We start from the raw sequence: 25,394 nt of genomic DNA, 5'->3' as shown, positions 1-25,394 counted from the left end.
CCTGAGGCGTTTAATGGTATCGCACTCGAGAGTGCTTGTGCCGCTTAGCTGAAATCTCATCTGAGCCTCTAAGCTGCAAGTGTCCTCCGATGCTAGTGTGACTCGAGTCATCTGGGTGTCATAAGCCTCTTCTTGTAGTGCCGACTTTAGGGCCACCGGCGACTGCACATAGGACAATTGTTCCGCTTGCTCCGCCATTTTCGCTACAGGTGCCATGCGAGATTCAGGGCTGCATCTAATGGCGTTCCTCAGGCTGTTGTAGTTACTGGTCATGCGAGTCCCTAAGTCTATTAGGCATGTCCTTAGCTCAGAGTATAGTTCATCCATCTTCACTGGGAAGCCTAGGAGCTTCAGCAGGTCAGGTTTATCTAAAAGTGCAATAGGAATATTGAAGCCAAGATGGCGGATCTCACTGCTAGGCTTTATTCTGTATTTCGCAGATCTAGGAGTCCGGGTGTCCTCAAAAATATAGCTTTCCTGATTGCTTTATAATCAGAAGTAAGAATCTGAAGCCCACATCTTGCTAAAGGGATATGTAGGAAAGTTAATGTATAGTAAAATAGCTGAGTATGCAGGAGCTGTGCATAAACACGTCTGGTCTCTACAATGGCTGGCTCCGCCCCCCCGAATCTCTGGTCTTTTGATCTACTTGAATCATTGGAGACAAGTCTGTATAATCCCCATTCCACTGTTTGAGCATGCACAGTTGTAATGGTCTTAGATGAATTCGTGCAAAAGGAACTATGTCCATTGTTGCAACCATCAATCCTATTACTTCCATGCACTGCGCTATGGAAGGACGAGGAACAGAATGAAGCACTTGACAAGAGCTTAGAAGTTTTGATTTTCTGACCTCTGTCAGAAAAATCCTCATTTCTAAGGAATCTATTATTGTTCCCAAGAAGGGAACTCTTGTTGAAGGGGACAGAGAACTCTTTTCACCTTCCATCCGTGAGATGTGAGAAAGGCTAGAACGATGTCCGTATGAGCATTTGCCTTTGACAGGGACGACGCTTGTATTAGAATGTCGTCCAAGTAAGGTACTACTGCAATGCCCCTTGGTCTTAGAACCGCTAGAAGGGACCCTAGCACCTTTGTGAAAATCCTTGGAGCAGTGGCTAATCCGAATGGAAGAGCCACAAACTGGTAATGTTTGTCCAGAAAAGCGAACCTTAGGAACTGATGATGTTCCTTGTGGATAGGGATATGTAGGTACGCATCCTTTAGATCCACGGTAGTCATAAATTGACTTTCCTGGATGGTGGGTAGAATCGTTCGAATAGTTTCCATTTTGAACGATGGTACCCTGAGAAATTTGTTTAGGATCTTCAAATCCAAAATTGGTCTTAACGTTCCCTCTTTTTTGGGAACTACGAACAGATTGGAATAAAATCCCATTCCTTGTTCCTTTATTGGAACTGGGTGTATCACTCCCATCTTTAACAGGTCTTCTACACAATGTAAGAATGCCTGTCTCTTTATTTGGTTTGAGGATAAGTGAGACTTGTGGAACCTTCCCCTTGGGGGTAGTTCCTTGAATTCCAGGAAATAACCTTGAGAAACTATTTCTAGCGCCCAAGGATCCTGAACATCTCTTGCCCAAGCCTGAGCAAAGAGAGAGAGTCTGCCCCCCACCAGATCCGGTCCCGGATCGGGGGCTACTCCTTCATGCTGTCTTGTTAGCAGTGGCAGGCTTCTTGGCCTGCTTACCCTTGTTCCAGCCTTGCATTGGTTTCCAGGCTGGTTTGGGTTGTGTGGCATTACCCTCTTGCTTAGAGGATGCAGAATTAGAGGCTTGTCCATTTCTGCGAAAGGTATGAAAATTAGGCTTATTTTTAGCCTTAAAAGACCTATCCTGTGGAAGGGCGTGGCCCTTTCCCCCAGTGATGTCTGAAATAATCTCTTTCAAATCAGGTCCAAATAAAGTTTTACCTTTGAAAGGAATATTAAGTAATTTTGTCTTGGATGACACATCCGCTGACCAAGACTTTAGCCAAAGCGCTCTGCGCGCCACAATAGCAAACCCTGAATTTTCCGCCGCTAATTTTGCTAATTGCAAAGCGGCATCTAAAATAAAAGAGTTAGCCAATTTAAGTGCGTGAACTCTGTCCATAACCTTCTCATATGGAGTTTCTCTACTGAGCGACTTTTCTAGTTCCTCGAACCAGAACCACGCTGCCGTAGTGACAGGAACAATGCATGAAATTGGTTGTAGAATGTAGCCTTGCTGTACAAAAATCTTTTTAAGCAAACCTTCCAATTTTTTATCCATAGGATCTTTAAAAACACAACTATCTTTGATAGGAATTGTAGTGCGTTTGTTTAGAGTAGAAACTGCCCCCTCGACCTTGGGGACTGTCTGCCATAAGTCCTTTCTGGGGTCGACCATAGGAAATAATTTCTTAAATATAGGGGGAGGAACAAAAGGTATGCCGGGCTTTTCCCACTCTTTATTTACTATGTCCGCCACCCGCTTGGGTATAGGAAAAGCGTCGGGGGGCACCGGAACCTCTAGGAACCTGTCCATCTTGCATAATTTCTCTGGAATGACCAAATTGTCACAATCATCCAGAGTAGATAATACCTCCTTAAGCAGTGCGCGGAGATGTTCTAATTTAAATTTAAATGTCACAACATCAGGTTCAGCTTGATGAGAAATTTTTCCTGAATCTGAAATTTCTCCCTCAGACAAAACCTCCCTCATCTTCAGATTGGTGTGAGGGTATGATAGAACAATTATCATCAGCGTCCTCTTGCTCTTCAGTGTTTAAAACAGAGCAATCGCGCTTTCTCTGATAAGTAGGCATTTTGGATAAAAGATTTGCTATGGAGTTATCCATTACAGCCGTTAATTGTTGCATGGTAATAAGTATTGGCGCACTAGATGTACTAGGGGCCTCCTGCATGGGCAAAACTGGTGTAGACACAGTAGGAGATGATGTAATATCATGTTTACTCCCCTCATTTGAGGAATCATCTTGGGCAATATCATTATTTGTGGCAGTACTGTCCTTACTTTGTTTGGACGCTATGGCACAATTATCACATAAATTTAAATGGGGAGACACATTGGCTTTCATACATATAGAACATAGCTTATCTGAAGGTACAGACATGTTAAACAGGCTTAAACTTGTCAACAATGCACAAAAAACGTTTTAAAATAAAACCGTTACTGTCACTTTAAATTTCAAACAGAAAACACTTTATTACTGAATATGTGAAAAAGTATGAAGGAATTGTTCAAAAATTACCACAGTGTCTTAAAGCCTTAAAAGTATTTGCACACCAAATTTCAGAGCTTTAACCCTTAAAATAACGGAACCGGAGCCGTTTTTCAATTTAACCCCTATACAGTCCCAGATACAGTCTTTGCTAAGACCCAACCAAGCCCTGAGGGGAATACGATACCAAATGACGCCTTCTAAAAGCTTTTTCAGAGATTCTTAGATCCTCACACATGCATCTGCATGCCCTGCTCTCAAAAAACAACTGCACATTAATGGCGCGAAAATGAGGCTCAGTCTATGACTAGAAAGGCCCCCTGACTGAAAAAGGTGTCCAATACAGTGCCTGCCGTTTTATAAACGTTCCCCAAGATTATAAATGTCAATAGTTAGCCTAAATTTGAATAATATGCACACATAAAGCAATCGATTTAGCCCATAAAAATGTCTACCAGTTTTTTAGCCCATAATAAGCCCTTTATTCTGTTTGTTTTTGACTAAGAAAATGGCTTACCGGTCCCCATGAGGGGAAATGACAGCCTTCCAGCATTACACAGTCTTGTTAGAAATATGGCTAGTCATACCTTAAGCAGAAAAGTCTGCTAACTGTTTCCCCCAACTGAAGTTACTTCATCTCAACAGTCCTATGTGGAAACAGCAATCGATTTTAGTTACTGTCTGCTAAAATCATCTTCCTCTTACAAACAGAAATCTTCATCCTTTTCTGTTTCAGAGTAAATAGTACATACCAGCACTATTTTAAAATAACAAACACTTGATAGAAGAATAAAAACTACATTTAAACACCAAAAAACTCTTAACCATCTCCGTGGAGATGTTGCCTGTGCAACGGCAAAGAGAATGACTGGGGTGGGCGGAGCCTAGGAGGGATCATGTGACCAGCTTTGCTGGGACTCTTTGCCATTTCCTGTTGGGGAAGAGAATATCCCACAAGTAAGGATGACGCCGTGGACCGGACACACCAATGTTGGAGAAATATGTACTTCCTTTGGATTCTATATTATTAAAGGAACAGTAAAGTCAAAATTGAACTTTCATGATTCAAATAGAGCATGCTTTCAAAATAACTTCAGTCTCTTGGTATCCCTTGTTGAAGAGTAGGCTCTGGAAAAGCAGTGCACTACTTGGAGCTATTGAAACACATCTGGTGAGTCAATGACAAAAGGCATATATGTGCATAAGTTAGCCCCCCAGAAGTTAGCCCCCCAGAAGTGCACTTCTGTTCCTGAGCCTAACTAGGCAAGCTCTTCAACAAATGACACAATAAGAACAAAGCTTATTTGATAATAAAAGTAAATTAGAAACTTTTTTTAAATTTACTGTCCCTTTTCAGCTTTTTGTTGAAGTCACATGCATCACATTGCAGACACACAGAGTGGGGAATGGATGCTTTTTTTGTTGGATAATTCATTACTTCATCACCCTAATTTATCAGTAAGTGCTTTTTATAAATTTAATTTGCGGATTTACAAGCACTTTTGGAAATGAATGTAACCATAACAATATTTTAGCAGATTTATTAAACAGTGCTAAAAATGACAACGTGTAATATATAAAGTGTTTGTGAACTTGAGACATCTGGAAAGCAGCATGTAAAAAAAGCATTTAAAATAAACAGGACATTCATTCATGGTTTTTTTCCCCCTAATACTATCGTTATTGCTGCTGTTCTGTGTAAATCCTTGTCTCTGTTAATCTACCCGGCTTCATATTAGATTTGTTTTTTTTTTAAATAAAGTTTTTGCTCCGAACCTATTAAAACAGGCTAATGCACCCCCTCGACCAATAGCGCATCATAGCGCTCTCTACATCACAGAAAGTGGAAACCTGGAACTGGTAGGGGGCGGAGGACGTACTGATAAATAGTGAGCTATAAAATATGACTTTTAAAAAGTTGGGGATAAATTTAAAATAAAAATAATCGATTTTAATATACATACTATATGTAGCATAATGAGAAGCTCAAATTTACAATCACTTTAACAACTGTTTTTTTTGTGCTTATTTTTTAGAGACTACATGGGAACGGCCGAATGGTTCACCAGTGAATCTGAAGAGCCCATTAGTCAAGAAGAATTCATTTCCTGCAGGTAATCTATCATAGCCGGCACCTATTAGTTACAGTTTGCTCTTCACAAGGTTGTCCTGTTACTGTTATCTTTAGTTACGCTGTTTTATTCTGTGTACGTCCAAACACTGACCTGTTATATATCGTCTGGTCTTCCCAGCTTAGACTGTTCCGTCTACATATCTCAGGGTTTCATCTTTGTGCTGAAGATAACTGACTTGGGGTTAGATTACAAGTGGAGCACTAAATTATCGTCATCAGAACGAGGCTCATATTGGAGCCTATGGAAGTGCGCTCTTGTGAGCGCATTGCTTCCAGTGCACATTAGCATGCACTGGTATTACACAGTAGAGCGCTAATATCGATTTTATGAAAGCGATATATAGTGCTTCACTTGTAATCTGGCCCTTGATATTGTTAATGATTGCACATGTACAAAACTGTCCTTGGCCCCAGCTGCAATTCACAATATGTGCGTGATGGTAAATCCTAAAACATAAACAATCAGTGATCAAAAAATGAAAAATTAAAACTCAAAAGGGTCCAGCGAATTAGTGCATGGTGCTAGGTGCACTTAGTGAAAAACAAAAACTGTAATATATAAAAAGTGAAAAAAACGGGGAAAAAATACAAACACAACTTCTGTGAAGAAATATGCAAAAACAGTCACTAGAAATCCTAATATGTGAGGTGTTGCTTATAGTCAGTCCCAAAGTATAACTATATCCGTGAGTGTCTAGTGTGGATAGATGCTGGGCCCGAGATGGGGTAGAAAAGGGTGGCAAAAAACAATATCCTCCTAAAAATATAAAAGTATATAGTGCAGATTGCTTTCAAACAGTGGCAAATAATTGAAATCAGGCTTACCAATACTCGGTCTACGCGTTTCGGCCCTTACTAGACCTTTATCAAGACTGGTAAGCCTGATTTCAATTATTTGCTTTTTCGCTGATATTTCCCTTTGCCTCCGTCTGGTCAGGCGCCTGGGGTATTACTAATTTTTACCAAATGATTTCAGCTAGTTCCCAGTACTGCACTACCACTCTGGAGTTAACTTTTATTATATGTTTATCTCATTTGCAGGAGTTAAACACACAGTTATATAAAGCAATAGTATGATAATAAAATGCTTTAAAGGGCATCTGGGCAGCTGTCTAGTCACAGCCCGGCCCGATCACGCTATTACACTCAATGTTGCTCGCTCCCGCTGTCAGACAGAGCAGAAGCGAGCTACATTGAGTGTAATGGCACAATCGGGCCGGGCTTTGACTAGACAGCTGCCCAGATGCGCTCAGTAGAGCACAGAGGGCGGATCTGAAAAGCCCTTTTTTTAATAAAAATTCCAGCGGCAATATTATGTTACATAAAGTTAGCACTAATATAATGTTATATAATTCTGCACAATGTTATATAACATTTTCTAAGTTTACTGCCCCTTTAACATATTAGAGAATGTTTACACTTTTATATCTGTTTAATGTCACAGATATTATTATTTGATATTTTGTTAAACGTCTTGTGCTCAAACACATTGCCCAGTTATCAATAAAGGAATATGAAACCCAAAAATGTTCTTTTGTTATCCAAACAAAGGATACATTTGCTTTGTTCTGTTTTGAAGAGATACCTAGGCATTGGGAGCATCACAGGAAATAGTGCTACCATCTAGTGCTCTTGTAAATGGATAAAATTCCAGAACAGCTGCCATATAGTGTCCTAATCATGGGCAGGCTCCTAAGCTTAATTCCCTACTTTTTAACAAAAGATACCAAGAGAACGAAGACAAAATTGATAATAGAAGTAAACTAGGAAGTTGTTTAACATGGAATTCTCCATCTAAATCATGAAAGAATAATTGTGGGTTTCACATTCGTTTAATTTTAAATTAGTCACCATGCTTGTTATTTTCTTATGTGAATGTCTAGGAAAATCACTACAAAAGGTTTATCTCAGACTAAATAGCATTCCCCGTAGATCCCATAGACTCACAAGGAAACTTAATGGCTCAGTAAATTCAGAATTAAACTTTCATAATTAAGATAGAGCACATCATTTTAAACAACTTTCCAATTCACCTTTATTATCAAATTAAATTTGTTCTCCTGTTGTTCTTTGCTTAAGAGCATACCTACATATGTTTTGGAGTGTGCCTGTGTCTTCAACAATATGAACCCTATTTCAGGTGTTCAATACTCATTGTTAAAAACATTATGTTAACTTTGCTGCCATACAGTGTTTAGGACACGTTCACGCTCATGCGAATCATAAACCGAGTTTTTGAGAAACTTGAACTGCAGACAAGTCAATAATCAATATTCTGTATAACTTTTATGTTCGGAAATGCCGTATAAAAGTCCAGTCGCTACCCAGACCTAATATGCAACCCAGATTCATGTGCTGCAATGAAACAAGTATATAACCAAAGTAGGTAGTAAAGGTTAAATTTTGCTTGAAATAATGATATAGTAGTGAAATAAAGTGTTGCTATAAGCTCATCACCATCTAAGGTAAATGCATTTCAGGTGAAAATAATAGATTAAGTGAATAACTTGGTCGTTAATATAGTAGGGGAACAAAGTATCACCACAGGCTGTATAAGTGTAATATTAGTATCACCGATCGTAGTCAGTATCCAGTCATTTGAGGATGCGATGTCCTTACTGACAGATTCACAAATGCTCCACTGCTGTACGTGCTTGCCTTATAAGGCACACTCCATCCAAATACTCCTCAAGACATCGCATTCTCAAACCAAAACCGCTGAATCGGCCATGGAGTGTCTCAGCAAACATGCTGAAGTGTGACACCATCTAAACTGGCCCGGGAGCTGCCTGATGACTTCTGATAGTAAATCCAAGTAATAATAAAAAAAATCCAGGAGGCGTCAAAGGTTAACTTTTATCCAATCCATAAAGTAAAATGTATCCATAAATAAGCAGTCAAAGAAGCCATCAGATCCTATGCAGACCAATAGCCTATGCGTTTCGTGGCACACTTCTGCGCTTTGTGAGGGCTATCAAACGTGCATTCAATCTATATTTATACAATATCGCCATTAACCCCCAACAGTCCTTTTCATTAATCAGTAAATGGTCAGTTCACATGCTTTTCTTGTTATTCTGTATTATACATAATTCCATATATGTTTGTATATAGAAAAGCATAGACAATGACATTAAAAAATGACCTAAGAAAACATATAAAGATGACATATCAAGTTGATTTTAATATATGAAAGTTTTTATAACTTTTTTATTTTCATTGTTTTCTTAGGTCATTTTTTAATGCCATTATCTCTGTTAAAGCCATTTGTAGCCCTGAGCTCTCATATCTTTGAGCGCTTATAGCTTTTTTGTGTGTTTTTTTTTATTTAATAATCTTTATTACATGGTGTTATTATGAGTTCAACTGTATTTTTGATGTGTTTTGCGACACTTTTTTGTTTCGCGGAACAGTAATCTACAGCTTTGAAGATGCTGTAGTCATTCTAGCATAAATTGTGATGTGTGTTGACTTCAATTGCGCTCAACTGATCACGTTCACTTTCAACTTGAAACGTGAGCGAAAAACCCAATGCGTGCAAGCAACCACGATAAACCTCTTTTTGCTTGTGCGTAACTGTTAGTGCTCAACTCGTAATCTGGCCCTTTAAAGGGAATCCAATCTTACAGTATCTTCAGACTTTGATACTAGCATAGTATAGTTTTTTTAGTATTAGCTTCCCTATAATGGTATAAAACATATTCCTTATAGTGCCAAAGTCTCACGGTTTGTTCTGAATACACTGTACAAAACTAAACACTCTATCTTGTGTATGAAAGATGAGTTACATAAACCACAAATTATAACCCTCTGGACAGTAAATGTTTAATCATGTGGGGGTTTTTTGTACTATAAGACGCATTATTTTCAAATGACAGATAAAGCCCATTTTCTTCTTAAATGGGGAGAGTCCACAGCTGCATTCATTACTTTACAGAACCAGGCCACCAGGAGGAGGCAAAGACTAGGGATGGGCGAATGTGTAAATTTCCGAATTTGAATGTTAGAACAAATGTTATTACCAAAATTCAAATTGATAAGAACGAATTTTCTTAAAAATTCTATAATCAAATGTTATTTACAGTTTTCGAATGTCACTTTCGAATTTGAATGTTTATAATTATATTGAATGTCCACATTTGAAATTTCGAATTTAACATTCTATTTAACAAATACTTTTCAGAAGTTCAATAGTTCATTTGGTAGGGAGGGAATCTAATAAATTGATTCATAATAGATACAAATATATCATTTCAAATGTTTCTATATAGAATATTGCATAATTTGAATATTACATTTAAAGAAAGCATTAGAAATACTATAACAAATATAAATTCAAATTTGTCGAAACTAATATTTTCGAATGTATTGTAAATTCGAATGTTAGAATGTTATGTAAACATTCGAAATCCGATTCGAACAAACGAATGTGTTAAAATTTGTTTCATTTTTCGATTGTTGCGAAACATTCGCCCTTCCCTAGCAAAGACAACCCAGCCAAAGGCTCAAATACCTCCCCCACTTCCCTCATCCGCCAGTCATTCTTTGCCTTTCATCACAGGAGGTTGGCAGAGAAGTGTCAGAAGATTCAAGATAGTCTCTTAAGGACGGTAGTACTCATCAAAATGGGACTGCAGTTTTAAGTAGTCCTGTCAGCCTCTCAGTGAGAGCATGGATGAAAGTTAGAGTCTGGAGATGCAGGGAGAGTCTTTCTGCGAAACCATCCTTATATTAACAGCTCCATAAGCAATCAGCGTTGACGAGTTTCACTGCCTGGTTTCTTCACTCAAGTTCATGTCAGAAGCAACGCTACTATCTGTCACACTTGAAGGGCCGTGTTACTGTTCCATGGCATAGATTCCAGTAAGATCGTTTCATTTTACTTTTCAATGTGGGAATGTATGTAAATGTAGAAGACAAGGTCTCAGTGGGAATCAAGGGTTAATATCTCAGAATATCTCCTGAGGGGGGTTATTGAACAGTGAGGGACTTTAATCATGTTTGTTATGAGATTCTGTCTTCTTATGTGTAGTGATGCTTGGGCTCGTGGCTATTACGGAACATATTTGCCTTTTTGAGTTGCTCAGTTCTTGTGGATTGGCGTGATTTTTCTTTGGCCTACATGGTGCACCTTGTGACCGGGCATGGTCACGTTTTTGTTTTCCATTTCCCTATTTCTGACCGTGCAGACGGCGGAGAGAGTCTGTTTTTCTCTAACTTGTCTGGGTCATAGGAGGTGGTGAGTGCCCCAGCCATTGGGGGTGTAAGGTGCCTTTTGTTTTTTTGTCAATAATTTCAATTATTCAAGTTATGGAGGATTCTGATTTTTTGGAGACAGATGTTTCTAATTCAGATTCTGCTTCTTGCGAAGAATATGTGGGGGCCCGGGTGATCCAGCCCCATGAGTTATGTTCTGTATGCCATTTTAGAGTGCTCTTTTCTCCCAATTTGGAGAGCTTAGAGTCCACTGAGCCTTCCGCCACTGAGGATTCCGTATCCCATGAGGTACGTTCCCTAGAACCTTCGGTTGCTACACAGGCAGGTGTCCCAAATGCCTTTACCCCTTCTTCGGAAGGTTGCTTGTTTTCTCCAGAGGATACTGCACGGTTCTGCATGGCCATATCTATTGCGTTGGCGTATTTATATCTTCCGGGAAGATCTTGTCCGTGTTCTTTTAACCAGGGCCCTGAGGCTTCAGGGGTACAGCTTTTGGGGCCGGGGTCACCAGATGAGGTGAGTCTTGCCTTCAAATTTCGACTGGCACACCTTTTTGTCCTGCTGAGGCATGTATTGGCAGCGTTAAAGGATCCCAATTCAGACGAGTCATTGGTTCCTCAGTCTTCTGCTCCAGACGGCAAGCAGTGTTGGACGAGTGGAGGGATGTAGATCATTCTCCTTGTCGTCTAATTTTTTTTTGTGTATCTCATTCCCAGTTCTGAGCTTTTGGAGGAATCGGGTCTCTGACTGGCTGGTCCTGTTAGGGTGTCCACTCTTTCTGGGCATTCACCTGCGGGTGCTGCCTTCCTTTATTTTTATCTGGTTAGGATGTATTTTATTTCTTTTTGTAGGCTCAAGACTATGGTAGTAAGTAAATTGTGAATAGCATTGGAGACAGGATAGATCCTTGTGGAACTCCGCAGGCCAGTTCTGTTGGTGTTGATGAGCTTGATCCTGATATTACTCTCTGTGATCTACCAGCAAGGAAAGATTTAAACCAGTTAAGGACTGTGCCTCCTAGACTGCAGATGTACTGCAAGCGCTCTATTAGAATCCTATGGTCAATGGTGTCAAATGCAGCTGAGAGATCCAGGAGGATTAGAATGGAGTAATCACCTTTGTCTCTTGCCATGAGGAGATCATTTAGCACTCAGACTAGCGCTGTTTCAGTGCTGTGGCGGCATCTGAAGCCTGACTGGAAAGGATCAAATATGTTTAGGCGTGATAGATGAGCTTCCAGTTGAGTTGCCACTACTTTTTCAATTATTTTCCCCAGAAATGGGAGGTTGGATACAGGTCTGTAATGTGTCATGCAGTCTGGGTCTAATAAAGGTTTCTTTAGGAGTGGTTTTACCACAGCTTCTTTTAGAGGATCTGGGAAGTCTCCTGTTTTTAGTGAACACTGTATTATTTTTGTGAGGACTGGGTCGAGTGTTTCAATGCATCCAGATATGAGCTGAGTTGGAGCAGGGTCTAACACTTTCTGATAGTGTTAGTCGAGGCTCTCCTTTGGTTGAGTGTTCCTTCCCCTCTGATTCTGAAGGGAAATGTGGATTGGTATTTTGGAACCCAAGCAAGTCTCTCTGGGGGTTCATGCCTCTTCAAGAAAGAAAGAAAACAGCACGGCTCCAAGGTAATTACCAAGATAATTAATAATATCACTCATTTGGGTGTGCTTCTCCTTTGCTGTACTCTTCTCTTTTTTCTTTCATTTTTTAATATATATATTTTTTGGATCATATGTTCACCAATATGTGAGTTAGTATTATGTCATTTTAAAACATACGTGAACTTTAAAGACAGTGTGTGTTTTATAGAGCCACGTTCCATGTTTTGTCCCATTTGGGGTTCTGGTACTAGATTGACCAACAGAAAATTATAACGTCATTACTTTTTTTTGGCAATAGACATTTTTCTCATACATGCCCCTATAGTATCCATATACTGATTCTTGATATTCTACGTTATTTAATTATTAGGGCTTTGTTTTTGTGTGTTCCTTTACACAGTTAATAATCCTCTATTGTATAGCAATGATCTAGCCCATTAAAACTCTATTGAGAAGTGGAATAAAATATGGGACGTGGAGAATTTAGTTTTCTGTTAAACTGTATCTTCTTGAAAAATTGTTACATATAGCAATTTAGTTCTTATTGCTTCCCTCAGCAAATTCTCCCTATAATCCTGTTGTATCTTTTTAACGCTCCCTTACTTACCTGTTCCTCCTATTATTTATTGAGCTGTGATTGGAGGTTACAGGGTTTGTACTTACCTGTCATCCTATGACTAAGTGCCGCACGGCACGAAATGCATAAGGACATGCCCCCTTTCTACTTCTTGTGTTGGTATGTTTGTCTAACGACTTCAATCCTGGAATAAATTTCCGATTTTTGTTTGAAAGAACAAGTGTTTTGCCTCTTCTTCTCTTCTGCGGTTCATGCCTCTTCCTCTTACTTTCTGAGGGATCTCATTACTGGAGATTCGTTGCTAATCTCTGGGCCTGGTCGTTATGAGATATTTTTGTTCTCCCTTGTCCTTTGGTATTTACCGGTTGCATCGCATAAATTAAAAGTGGTAGAGTTACTCACTGGTGTTAGAAACTGGAGGTGGAAACTGCAGTCCCACTAACAGGTAAACTTACTAACTATACTCCTACACAATGCTCTCTATGTATTTTCTGCTCTCTCTGTCTGCCATTCTCCTAAAACACACTGCATTGTCCCTATAACAACACTATCCACATCCCCCACACTATCCACATCTCACCCTCCCTTCTCTCATCCCCTATGCTTTCCTCTCACAAACTACTCTGTTTCCTTAGAAACACTCCCCCCTCTAACTCTCCTGTGTCTAGTCATACGCTCTCCTACAAGTCTCACTCTCACCTTCTGTCATTCTCACTGCTACGTCTGCTTGCTGCTGGTGATGTCTCTCCTAACCCTAGACCTGCAGCAATCACCACACTTTTACACTCTCGCTCTGTCTCCCACTGCAAAAACCCTAGGTCACGCAATACCAACAATCTCATCTCTATTAACCCACAGCGCTTATCCTCTCCCTTTTCTTGTGCCCTCTGGAATGCTCGCTCTGTTTGTAACAAACTTACAACCGTTCACAACCTGTTTGTTTCCAACACATTCAATCTTTTAGAAATTACTGAAACCTGGCTATCTTCCTCTGACACTGTTTCCATTGCTGCTCTCACACAAGTGAGAGACAAGGTGGCGGTGTTGGCATCTTACTCTCCCCCTCGTGTTGGCATCTTTCTCTCTCCTTTTCTCCCTTTGAAGTCCACTGCATTCTCTTCTCCTGTTCTCCCCCCTCTCTCTCAGAGTGGCAGTTATCTATCGCCCTCCTGGACCAACCTCCCAATTCCTTGACAACTTTGCTGCCTGGCTTCCTTACTTTCTCTCTACAAATACACCTATTCTAATTCTGGGGGACTTCAACATCCCCATTGACAATCCATCTGCCCCTGCTGCCTCTAAACTTCTCTCACTCACAAACTCCTTCGGCCTATTACAATCCACCCTATTCCCTACCCCCCATGACGGACACTCTATTGATCTGGTATTTTCCTATCTCTGCTCTCTCCCAGATGTTGACTTTCGCCCATTTCCCATCTCAGACCACCATCTGCTCACCTTTAATCTTAATATACAGGCTAAACCTACTTCCCCCCCTTGCCCCCGCACCTGTAGAAATCTGCACACTGTTGACCCTCCCCAACTCTCTAACCTTATTCAAATACGCCTCCCCCACACTTTCACAATATTCTGCCCTGACCTTCCCATAACCCACTACAACAATACTCTCTCCTCTGCACTTGACACCCTCACTCCATCCCAACTTCGCAAAGCCCCAGGTTGTCAGCTCCAGCCCTGGCACTCCCATCAAACACGCCACCTATAAAAATGCCCCTATACTGCTGAACGTGCCTGGAGAAAATCCCGCTCTGAAACTTATTTCATGCACTATAAGTTAATCCTTTACTCTTACACCTCGGCCCTTCAATTAGCTAAGCAAATCTACTTCTCTTCTCTTATATTCACTTACTCCTCAAACCCTAAAAGAGACTTCTCCATTTCTCTACTCACCTGCACCACCCCCCTCATCTGCGTTCAGTGCTCAAGACCTGGCTGACTACTTTTTCAATAAAACACTTACCATGCGAAGAAACATCCCAACACAAGCCTGCAATCTCCCAGCTTCACTCCCAGTCACCCCCTCTCCCACTCTCTGCATCCTCCTCCCAACCACTGAGAGTGAAATGGCTTCCCTATTGTCTTCCTCACACCTCACTACCTGCCCACTTGACCCTATTCCTTTGCATCTAATACCTTCTCTGTCTCCCACCCTCACTCCGGCTCTTACCCACATATCCAACCTATCCCTTTCTACCGGCTCATTCCCTGCCTCCTTCAAACATGCAAAGGTCACCCCCATCCTCAAAAAACCCTCCCTTGACCCTAACTCTCCTGCAAACTACCGCCCCATATCACTGCTCCTGCTAGCTTAAAAAATTCTTGAAAAACTAGTTTTTGATCGCCTAACCCACTGCTCGACCCCCTGCAATCTGGCTTCCGTCCCCAACACTCAACTGAGACTGCCCTCACCAAGTTTACTAACAATCTCCTTTCTGCTAAAAACAAAGGCTATTACTCTATACTCATCTTACTTGACCTCTCTGCTGCCTTTGACACTGTTGACCATCCCCTTCTCTTACGGACTCTCAGCTCTCTTGGGCTCTGTGACACTGCCCTCTCCTGTATTCACTCTTATCTCTCTAACAGATCCTTGTCCGTCTCTTTTGCTGGTGGCTCCTCCTCTCCATTGCCTCTGTCTGTTGGAGTACCTCAAGGCTCTGTCCTGGCAAGGCTGGATTGGCCTACCAGCATACCAGGAGATTTCCCAGTGGGCTGCAGCAGCTGGGGCTGGTTAATAGATGCAATTGGGTTATAGGATGCCTAAATAACATAAATCTGGACATTTTATTTAATACAAAGTAATATAATTTAATTCTGAAAAATATATTGGGGAAGAGATATCCCAGTAATCCCCTTTGAGAAAAATGGGGCATGTGAATTCTACCGACTAGGGCTGGTCTTCATATTTTTGCAGGGCTGCTTTTTATTCCCAGTCCAGCCCTGTGTCCTGGGTCCTCTATTCTTCTCTATTTACACTTCTTCACTGGGTAAACTTATCAACAGCTATGGCTTCAACTACCACCTCTATGCTGATGACACTCAGATCTACCTTTCCACCCCTGCACTCTCTCCTTCTGTAAATTCTCACATCAGGGACTGCTTATCTGGCATTTCCTCCTGGATAGCCTCTCACCACCTAAAAACAAACATGGCCAAGACCGAACTAGTTCTAATCCCTCCCTCTAACTCTACTACAGTTTCTAATTTTTCCATCACTGTTGGGGGCACCACTATCTCCCCATCACCCCAAGTCCGCTGCCTCAGAGTCACACTTGACTCAAATCTGTCCTTCATTCCCCACATCCAACTGCTCTCTTCATCCTGCTGCAACCACCTATGCCATATCTCCAAAATTCGTCCGTTTCTAAATGACAAAACTACTAAACTGCTTATCCACTCCCTGGTAATTTCCCGACTTGACTACTGCAATAACTTGCTAACTGGCCTCCCTCTCTCCCACCTCTCTCCCCTTCAATCCATCCTAAATGCATCTGCCAGGCTAATCCACCTCTCTCGATGCTCCGTTTCTACTGCGCCTCTCTGTGAGTCCCTTCACTGGCTCCCCATTCACAGCAGAATAAAATTCAAAATTCTCACCCTGACCTACAAAGCCCTCACCAATGCTGCACCACCCTACCTGTCCTCAATCATCAGCAAATATACTCCAGCCCGTCCCCTAAGATCCAACAATGACGTGCTTCTTGCGTTCCTCTACCATCACCTCCTCTCATGCTAGACTACAGGACTTCTCTTGTGCATCTCCATCCCTCTGGAATCCACTTCTTCAAGCCGTCAGAGTCTCCCCTAACCTCTCCTTATTTAAACGTTCCCTAAAAACCTTTTTGTTCAGGAAAGCCTATCACCCGACTCATTAACAAATTAACTTCACTAACCCAACAGTTACATTCATCTCCCCACTAACATCATTCCCACCTTTGCAGTGCCCACCTCATGTTTCCCATCCTCCTACCCATCTAGATTGTAATTTCTCATGGGAATAGGGCCCTCAATTCCCCCTGTATCTGTCTGTAAAATGTTGTCTTTTATTGTATTGTTTCTCCATTGTACTTCTATCCTTGTACCCATGGGCAGCGCTGCGGAAACTGTTGGCACTTTATAAATAAAGAATAATAATAATAAATCGGTGCTGGGACTGTTTGCTCGGAGTAGGGGTCAGGAATCCTGACTGTTCTGTTGACCATCGACCGCATATCATGAGGGGCTACTTGTGTGCTCCTTCCTTACGTGGGAGGCCTCGCAATGGACCTTTCCTTTGTGAGTTGCTAGTTTTTCATTCTTGGTCAGACTACCTTGTTGTCCACTCTTTGTTGGCTTGACGTTTAGTTGGAATGCCTATCAGATGGAAGCCTGCGGCTTTTGACTGGGGCGTACACATATATTCCTATCTGTTTTGTCTGTTCTACTTCCAGGTTTTTTTTTTTTTTTACCCTTGGGTGTTCAGTATCTTAGTGCTGGACAGCACTCTGTGGTAAGGTAGCTGTCATGGATAGCAGACAGTTAAGGCTATCCCCCACCCCCCTACAACCTCACCCATGTTGTTTCTCAGTGGTTTTGGGCTCCTCAGAGCAACCAAAATCTCTGGAAGCTTTTGTTTGCATAGTTTTGTGTTCCAAACTTTTTTAGAGAAGAGCTGGTCTATGTCCTGGAAAACCCTCCTAGGCTGTGCGGGCTCCTGGAACTCCCGGTCGGCCACAGGACACCCTCTAACTTTACCCCTGGTCGCTCCAGCAACCATGTGCCCCAGAGATCCACTCTTTTGGGGATTAGTAGCCCCTATGGAGGACAAGAGGTGGGGGAATTACCGGAGGGGAGCTGCTTTGGGGGAGCTGCTTTGGGAACCTGGGGTTTTGGACACCCCTACCCCATAACTTCAATGGGCTGTATTTCCGGTCCACAATAACGAATCAAGCCACTATTTGGACTGCAGCATTTGGGGACCGAGAGCTTTCAAATGACACCCTGGAAAAGCTGCCGCTCCCCCGGAAACACCCCAAAACCGTCACCACTGTGTCCTGGGATTCTTTAGGACTATGGTTGCTATGGAGGCGCCAGTCAGTCTGGAGGGGCGGGAATGGCGTGAAAACTGTGGCATTGTCTCCCTGTTTTATCAAGATGAGCTGTGTGTATAAAAGGAGTGTATGTTGTACAATAAAATCAGTTCTTGTTTCACCTGAATGCTAGTCTGTCTAGTTATTTGGGTGGGCTCCTGATAGAATCACTTTCCTGAACTACATAGCAGCCTGTTCCAGGCAGAGGAAGAACACTCTGGCAGAGCTACCTAGTCTGGGTAACTGGAGTCTGCCACAGGGTGGGACCCTGAATACTGATGCTGTTGGGAATCAGGGGTGGCTACATGCTGTGGTCACTTGCCAGCTACATAGCTGCAGTCAGCAGGGAGAAAGCAGGACCCGTTTGGCGGAGCTACCCAGTCGGGGTTGGCTGGCAGCAGTGGGATCTGCTTCTTTCACACAGTTTCTGCTGACAGAGGAGACATACCACAGTAGCCGGTAAATATGGAGGCAGAGTTCCTAGGGAGAGTTCAAAAGATGCTGACCGGAACAAATGATCCTTGTTCAGAACAGGACGTTCTGGCATGGAGGAACCTTGCCCTCCAAGACCTCTGGTGGGAGCCTCTTCAACAGGATCAGGAAAATGGAAGGGTCCTCCCCACGAATGACACGAGATTCCGGGTTCAGTGGACTGTGAGACTGCCTTTCCTGGGAGAACAGCCAAAGAAGGAATGGCTAGCTGTTCTACATAGACTGATCCAGCAAGAGATGTGGGTGGAGGACGGCTATCGGGCCCTCCAATGGCTCGCTATGCAAGCGCAACCATGGCAGGAGGAAGGCTCCCCCACAGAGGGCTTTGGCTTCAGCGGCCCTGGATTGCTGTTACAAAAAGGACAGATGACCCACAGTTTGGTAGCAAGACATACCAGGGTCTGGAGGATATCTCTGGGCTCCAAGAGGAACTGCTGGATCTCTTGGAGGAGACCTGTTTGCTGGATGATCTGGATTTTATAACTGACCAGGAAGAGGCACTGGTCAAGGAATACAAGAGGCTGCTGGATCTCGATAAGCAGAGTGCCAGGGGCATACAGATCTGGGGTGCAGCCCTTTGGGATTCATGGAGCTCGACCGTGGAGGAGTGGCACCAATAAAAAAAGGGAACCAGGGCTGCTGGATCCTGAACAGCAGTGTGGCTCTGAGCTTATAGACTTGGACAAGGGAGCCACCCCAGCAGAAGTGCTGACAACAGGGCAGAGAGCCACTGGCCTCTGCCCAGCACCTGTAACAGCTCCAGGAAACCTGGGAATGGAGGTAGTCGTCCTCCCTCTCCTTACAGAGAACCCCTTGCAGGTAGAGATGGATGTCAATAACTCTAACCAGCAGCAGAACCCCCTTCCCGGGAGAGGAGACAGTCTGTCTCTCTCCCCAGCGGCAGAGCCAGGAGCTGGGAGAGGAGACAGTCGGTCTCTCTCCCCAGCGGCAGAGCCATCCCCTGGGAGCAGAGGTAGTCATCCTCCCTCCCGTAAACAGAAACCCTTCCTCGGAGAGGAGACAGTCAGTCTCTCTCCCCAGTGGCAGAGCCAGGAGCCGGGAGAGGAGACATTTGGTCTCTCTCTCCAGCGGCAGAGCCATCCCCTGGGAGCGGAGGTAGTCGTCCTCCTTCCCCGTAAACAGAACCCCTTCCTGGGAGAGGAGACAGTCGGTCTCTCTCCCCAGCGGCAGAGCTATCCCCTGGGAGCGGAGGTAGTCGTCCTTCCTCCCCGTAAACAGAACCCCTTCCTGGGAGAGGAGACAGTCGGTCTCTCTCCCCAGCGGCAGAGACAGGAGCCGGGAGAGGAGACAGTCCCCAGTGGCAGAGCCATTCCCTGGGAGCGGAGGTAGTCGTCCTTCCTCCCCGTAAACAGAACCCCTTACTGGGAAAGGAGACAGTCGGTCTCTCTCCCCAGTGGCAGAGCCAAGAGCCGGAAGAGGAGACAGTTGGTCTCTCTCCCCAGTGGCAGAGCCATCCCCTGGGAGCGGAGGTAGTTGTCCTCTCTCCCCATAAGCAGAACCCCTTTCTGGGAGAGGAGACAGTTGGTCTCTCTCCCCAGTGGCAGCACAGTTTCCCATTGAGCGGAGGTAGCAGACCTCCCTCCCCAGCAGTAGATCTCCTTCTCGGGAGAAGAGACAGACGGTCTCACCCCTCAGTAGCTTGGCAGGGTCTCTACCCTTTTCTTAACTATTTCTCACCGGGGGCAGGCATTGCATTAGGCAAGAAGGAGAAAAGCTTATACAGTTGGTGCCACATGTTTGGGCACCCGAGCTTTGCCTGCCCCACCAAGGAGCAACCTCCCCCTCTGGTCTGGGGTGGGTCCGCAAGTACTAAACCGAGTATCATGGAGAGAGGCAGTGTGACCCTGGAACTTGAGGACCCTGGAACTTATGGGACAGCAATTGTTTTTGAGCCGGCCTTGGCATACTTGTTTGGGACGTTGCCTTATGTGACTATCCCTGCACCCAGGGCGCAGAGTATAAACACCAGCCGGAACCCCCCAGGATGCCCCAAGCTCTGGAGAGATGGGATCACCTATCCCAGCAACCGAGAAGTGGAGGGCCACCGTCGGACAACCCCAGGCCGACCCGTTAAGGGTCTAGCCGGGTCTGCCGAACTAGAGGGGGGGAGATGTCACGGATACCAGACAGCTAAGGCTACCCCTCACCCCTGTTGTTTCTCAGTGGTTTTGGGCTCTTCAGAGCAACCACAATCTCTGGAAGCTTTTGTTTGCATAGTTTTGTGTTCCAAACTTGTTTAGAGAAGAGCTGGTCTATGACCTGGAAAACCCTCCTAGGCTGGCCGGGCTCCTGGAACTCCTGGTCGGCCGCCTCACAATGGACACCCACCTAACTCCTCTCAGGCTGTCCGGGCTCCTGGAACTCCCGGTCAGCCACAGGACAGCAGGACACCCGCTAACTTTACCCCTGGTCGCTCCAGCAACCATGTGCCCCAGAGCTCCGCTCTTTTGGGGATTAGTAGCCCCTAGGGAGGAGGACAAGAGGTGGGGGAATTACAGGAGGGGAGCTGCTTTGGGAACCTGGGGTTTTGGACACCCCTACCCCCATAACTTCAACGGGCTGTATTTCCGGTCCCCAATAACGAATTTGGACTGCAGCATCTGGGGACCGAGAGCTTTCAAATGACACCCTGGAAGTGCTGCCGCTCCCCACAATCACCACAAAACCGTCACCACTGTGTCCTGGGATTCTGTAGGACTATGGTTGCTATGGAGGCACCAGTCAGTCTGGAGGGGCGGGAATGGCGGGAAAACTGTGGCGTTGTCTCCCTGTTTTATCAAGATGAGCTGTGTGTATAAAAGGAGTGTATGTTGTACAATAAAATCAGTTCTTGTTTCACCTGAATGCTAGTTGGGTGGGCTCCAGCTAGAATCACTTTTCTGAGCTACATAGCAGCCTGTTCCAGGCAGAGGAAGTACACTCTGGCAGAGCTACCTAGTCTGGGTAGCTCGAGTCTGCCACCTGGTGGGACCCTGAATACTGGTGCTGTCGGGCATCAGGGGTGGCTACAGGCTGTGGTCACTTGCCAGCTACATAGCTGCAGTCAGCAGGGAGGAAGCAGGACCCGTTTGGCGGAGCTACCCAGTTGGGTAGCAGGGGTATCTGTCACAGTAGCGGATTCTACTTTTTGTCCTTTTAGGACTTCGGTTCTGATTAGGACTTTACATTGGTTCCTTGGGATCCATGTAGGAGGTGGTCTGGAACTTTCCTTCTGTTGCTCTCCTTTGTCGGTAGTGTATTTTCTACGTGACTTCTGTCCTATTACAGCCTTGTAGTTTGCTCCTTTGGAGTTATGCTAGGGGCTTCTTTCTTGGTTTTCCCTTGATTTTTGGAGTTTGGTTTGGTGGTCTTTTTGGACTTCCTTATCTGATCTTCCTTCTTATTCTTCTGGAAGATTGTGAGTGGAATTTTGGTGTCCCCCTTCCCATTGGTCAGGGAGAGGTTTTTCCTTGGCGGGCTTCAAGTCAGCAGGATTTTTGTCTCCTCATAGGTTTAGTGCTCAGTGGAGTGTAGGGATCTGAGTGGTCTCTAGCAAGGCTTTTTATGGTTCTAACTGATGGGCAGTTACTGGGCCCTCTTTCTTTTTATCCTTTCTGTATCTGTTGACACAGTTTTTTTTATCGGGAGTTTGCTTTATATCAGGCTGTGGTGCCCTCAGAATGTGCCGCCTTTTTTGTTCCGCCCGTTTTGCATTCAGTGTCCTCTATATCTTGGGTATTGATTTCCCAAAAGTAATGAATGCAGTTGTGGACTCTCCCCGTTTAAGAAGAAAAATTTAAATTATGCTTACCAGATAATTTTCTTTTCTTCTGACGGGGAGAGTCCACAGCTCCCTGTGATTTTTTTTTTATAGGGTGGCATTAATTTGTTTGTTCTTCTGGCACCTTTTTTTTACCCTGATATTTCTCCTACTGTTCCTTGTTCCCTTGGCAGAATTACTGGGGAATAAGGGAAGTGTGGGAGGTATTTGAGCCTGTGGCTGGGGTGTCTTTGCCTCCTCCTTGTAGCCAGGTTCTGTATTTCCCAAAAGTAATGAATGCAGCTGTGGACTCTCCCCAGCAGAAGAAAATAAAATAATTTAAGTTTTATGTGTGTGCCAAAATGTTATATTTAACTTTGTGTTTCAGAGGAACATTGTCACAGCTAATTAAGAAACTGAATACACAAACACTTCATTTAACCACTTCCTGCCGTTAGGCCATTCCATGCTGTCCAAACTGCTCTGGGCTTCAGCTAGGTACGTTCTCCAGCCCGCGATCCCATCATTGAAATCACGCAATTGCATGAACTTTGTTCCGATGTAGACAAATAAGCTTGGTCAGGAAGGGGTTAAGCATGCACATGCAAGACCGCTGCTCCATATCCCTGTCCGCCTGCTCTGGTGAGGCAGACAGACATCGCCACAATTCAACCCGATCGAGTAGCTCTTGTGAGCTGCTGGTGCAATGCTGAATACGGAGAGCGAATTGCTCTGCGCATTCAGCGATGTCTGTCGGACCTGATCCGCACTGTCGGATCAGGTCCAACAGACATTTGATAAATAGGCCTCATATAAATCTGGCCCTGAATTTGTTATTGCATTGGTTTGCTATTAGTATTTGTTGATTTTCAATTTTACTGTATTTAAAGGACCATTAAATGCAGTAGATTTTCCTGCCCACTTTATCATGTGACAGCCATCAGCCAATTACAGACTCATATACATATACACTGTGAACTCTTGCACATGCTCAGTAGGAGCTGGTGCGTCAGAAAGTGTTCACATGAAAAAGAGTGAGAACAATTTGATATTAGAAGTAAATTAGAAAAATGTTTAAAATTGCATGGTCTATCTCTGTCATGAAAGTTTAAGTTTGACATTATAGTCCCTTTAAGTATGTTCACTGCAGAAGTGTTACCTTCTTTTCAATTTCAAAATCAACAAAATATATTATTTAGTCATACAGCTGTAGTTAGTTTAAAGGCACATGAAACCCACATTTTATTTCTTTTTGCTTTCCAATTTACCTCTATTTTTTATTTGCTTCATTCTTTTGGTGTCCTTTGTTTAAAAGAATACCTTGTTGAGAGCTAGCTGCTGATTAGTGGCTTTACATATATGCCTGTTGTCATTGATTTACAGATATGTGCAGCTAGCTCCCAGTAGTGCATTGCTACTCCTTCAATAAAGGATGTCAAGAGAAAGAAGCAAAATTGATACTATAAATAAATTGAATTGAATAAATTGAAAGTGTAGGTTCTATCTAAATCATAAAAAAATGGGTTTCATGTCCCTTTAATCTCCCACAAAAACTACATAAAGGAATATGTTTAGAAATGACATGCTCTAACAAAAATATATATATATATTTTTTTTAGTAGAATGTCCTTTCATAGAACCTGAAGTAAAACATATGTATTGCTCATTAAGTCACTGGCATTTGAAAATGTGTCTTTTAATCTCCTTTTGAGTCGGCCTACATATTTCTGTACGTCAGTGTATTTATTCCATTTTTTTTCAAGTATCTAGCAAACTCCTACTATTCCACATGGTATAAACTGAACCCAGTTGCTATAGAAACCATGCAATTGCGGAAAATCGCTAAAGATATACAAACAGCTTATTTATTTTTTTATTTGACTTATTTAGCAAATAATATTGGCCAATTAAATTATTTAGAAGCTTGTAATGGTTTGCTAAATTTACAACAAAGCATATCGTTGGCACTTAACTGCTACACAGAATCTGGAATTGTATGATAAAGATGAGAAAATCCATCCATTGTAAACTGTCGAATGAAGCGACTTCAGACTTGTTCTGGATGAATGTGCATTAAATAATGGCAATAACATATTTTCATAGCTGCAGGAGCTTGAGAGAGAAAAAAAATCAATGCTGCATGATGAACTACTGTCATATGTGATATATCCTGCTGTCATTATTGCAACAGCTTCTAAGATTGAAGTTCCCATGGGAACACATCAGCACATATTACATGTAGTGCTAATGGCATTCAGAGTGGAGGTTTTACCAGGAAATTTAGTGGGATACTGATCCCAAATGTTTTCTTTAAAAATACAGACAGAGCATGCTTTTGCAACTTTCTAATTTACTCCTATTATCATTGTTTTTTTAGTTCTCTTGGTATCTTTATTTGAAAAAGCAGGAATTCACACTTAAGAGCTGGCCCATTTTTGGTTCCGCACCCTGAAAAGCACTCGCTGATTGGTGGCTGCATTTATCCACCAATCAGCAAGCGCTACCCAGGTGCTGAACCAAAGACGGGCCAGCTCGTAAACTTACATTCTTGCCTTTTCAAATAAAGATGCCAAAAGAACTAAGTAAAAATATTAATAGTAAATTAGAAAGTTGCTTAAAATTGCTGCATCATGAAATAAAGAAACTTTGGGTTCAGTCCCCCTTTAAATGGACAGTAAACGTACAGAATAATGTTATATAATTCTGCACTATTTGCAGAATTATATAACATTATTTTAGCGGTAACTTCAAAAATGAAAAGTATTGACAGTTTTTTTAGTCTAAAGTTGGACTCCGCTCCAGGATCTACTGAGCGGGTCTTGGATTTTGAAAGCGCTATTCGCGGACTTGCAGGCTAGTCACAGCACGCCCAATCACGCCATTGGACTGAATGTAGCTCACTCCCGCTCTGGTCTGGTAGCGTGAGCGAGCTACATTCAGTCCAATGGCGCGATCAGGCGTGCTGTGACTAGCCAGCATGCCCGCAAATAGCGCTTTGAAAATCCAAGACCCGCTCAGTAGATTCTGGAGCGGAGTCCAACTTTAGACTAAAAAAAACTGTCAATGCTTGTAATTTATGAAGTTATTGCTAAAATAATGTTATATAATTCTGCACTATGTGCAGAAATATATCACATTATTCTGTGCGTTTTCGGGAAAAAAAAACATACAACCAGCTACTGTTTAAAAGGACAGTGAAGTCCTTTTTTATCCAATTTGCTTTATTCTCTTGATATCCTTTGTTGAATAGCATACCTAGGTAGGCTCAGGAGCTGTAATGCATTACTGGGA

General features: G+C 43.0%; 1 protein-coding gene across 1 annotated transcript in view; it reads left to right on the top strand.

Annotated features, from left to right (window-relative positions):
• LOC128666901 (growth arrest-specific protein 7-like) overlaps positions 1–25,394 on the top strand; it is a 580,973-nt gene that overhangs the window by 390,433 nt on the left and 165,146 nt on the right. Inside the window, exon 3 of the mRNA XM_053721716.1 lies at positions 5,261–5,338. Within this exon, the coding sequence (XP_053577691.1) occupies positions 5,261–5,338 (78 nt within the window). The remainder of the gene's footprint in view (positions 1–5,260; positions 5,339–25,394) is intronic.

The sequence above is a fragment of the Bombina bombina genome, chromosome 1 (genome assembly GCF_027579735.1).
Source record: "Bombina bombina isolate aBomBom1 chromosome 1, aBomBom1.pri, whole genome shotgun sequence".
Lineage (NCBI taxonomy): Eukaryota > Metazoa > Chordata > Amphibia > Anura > Bombinatoridae > Bombina > Bombina bombina.
The sequence above is the reverse complement of the archived record's forward strand: the minus strand, read 5'-3'. Positions and strand labels throughout refer to the sequence as shown.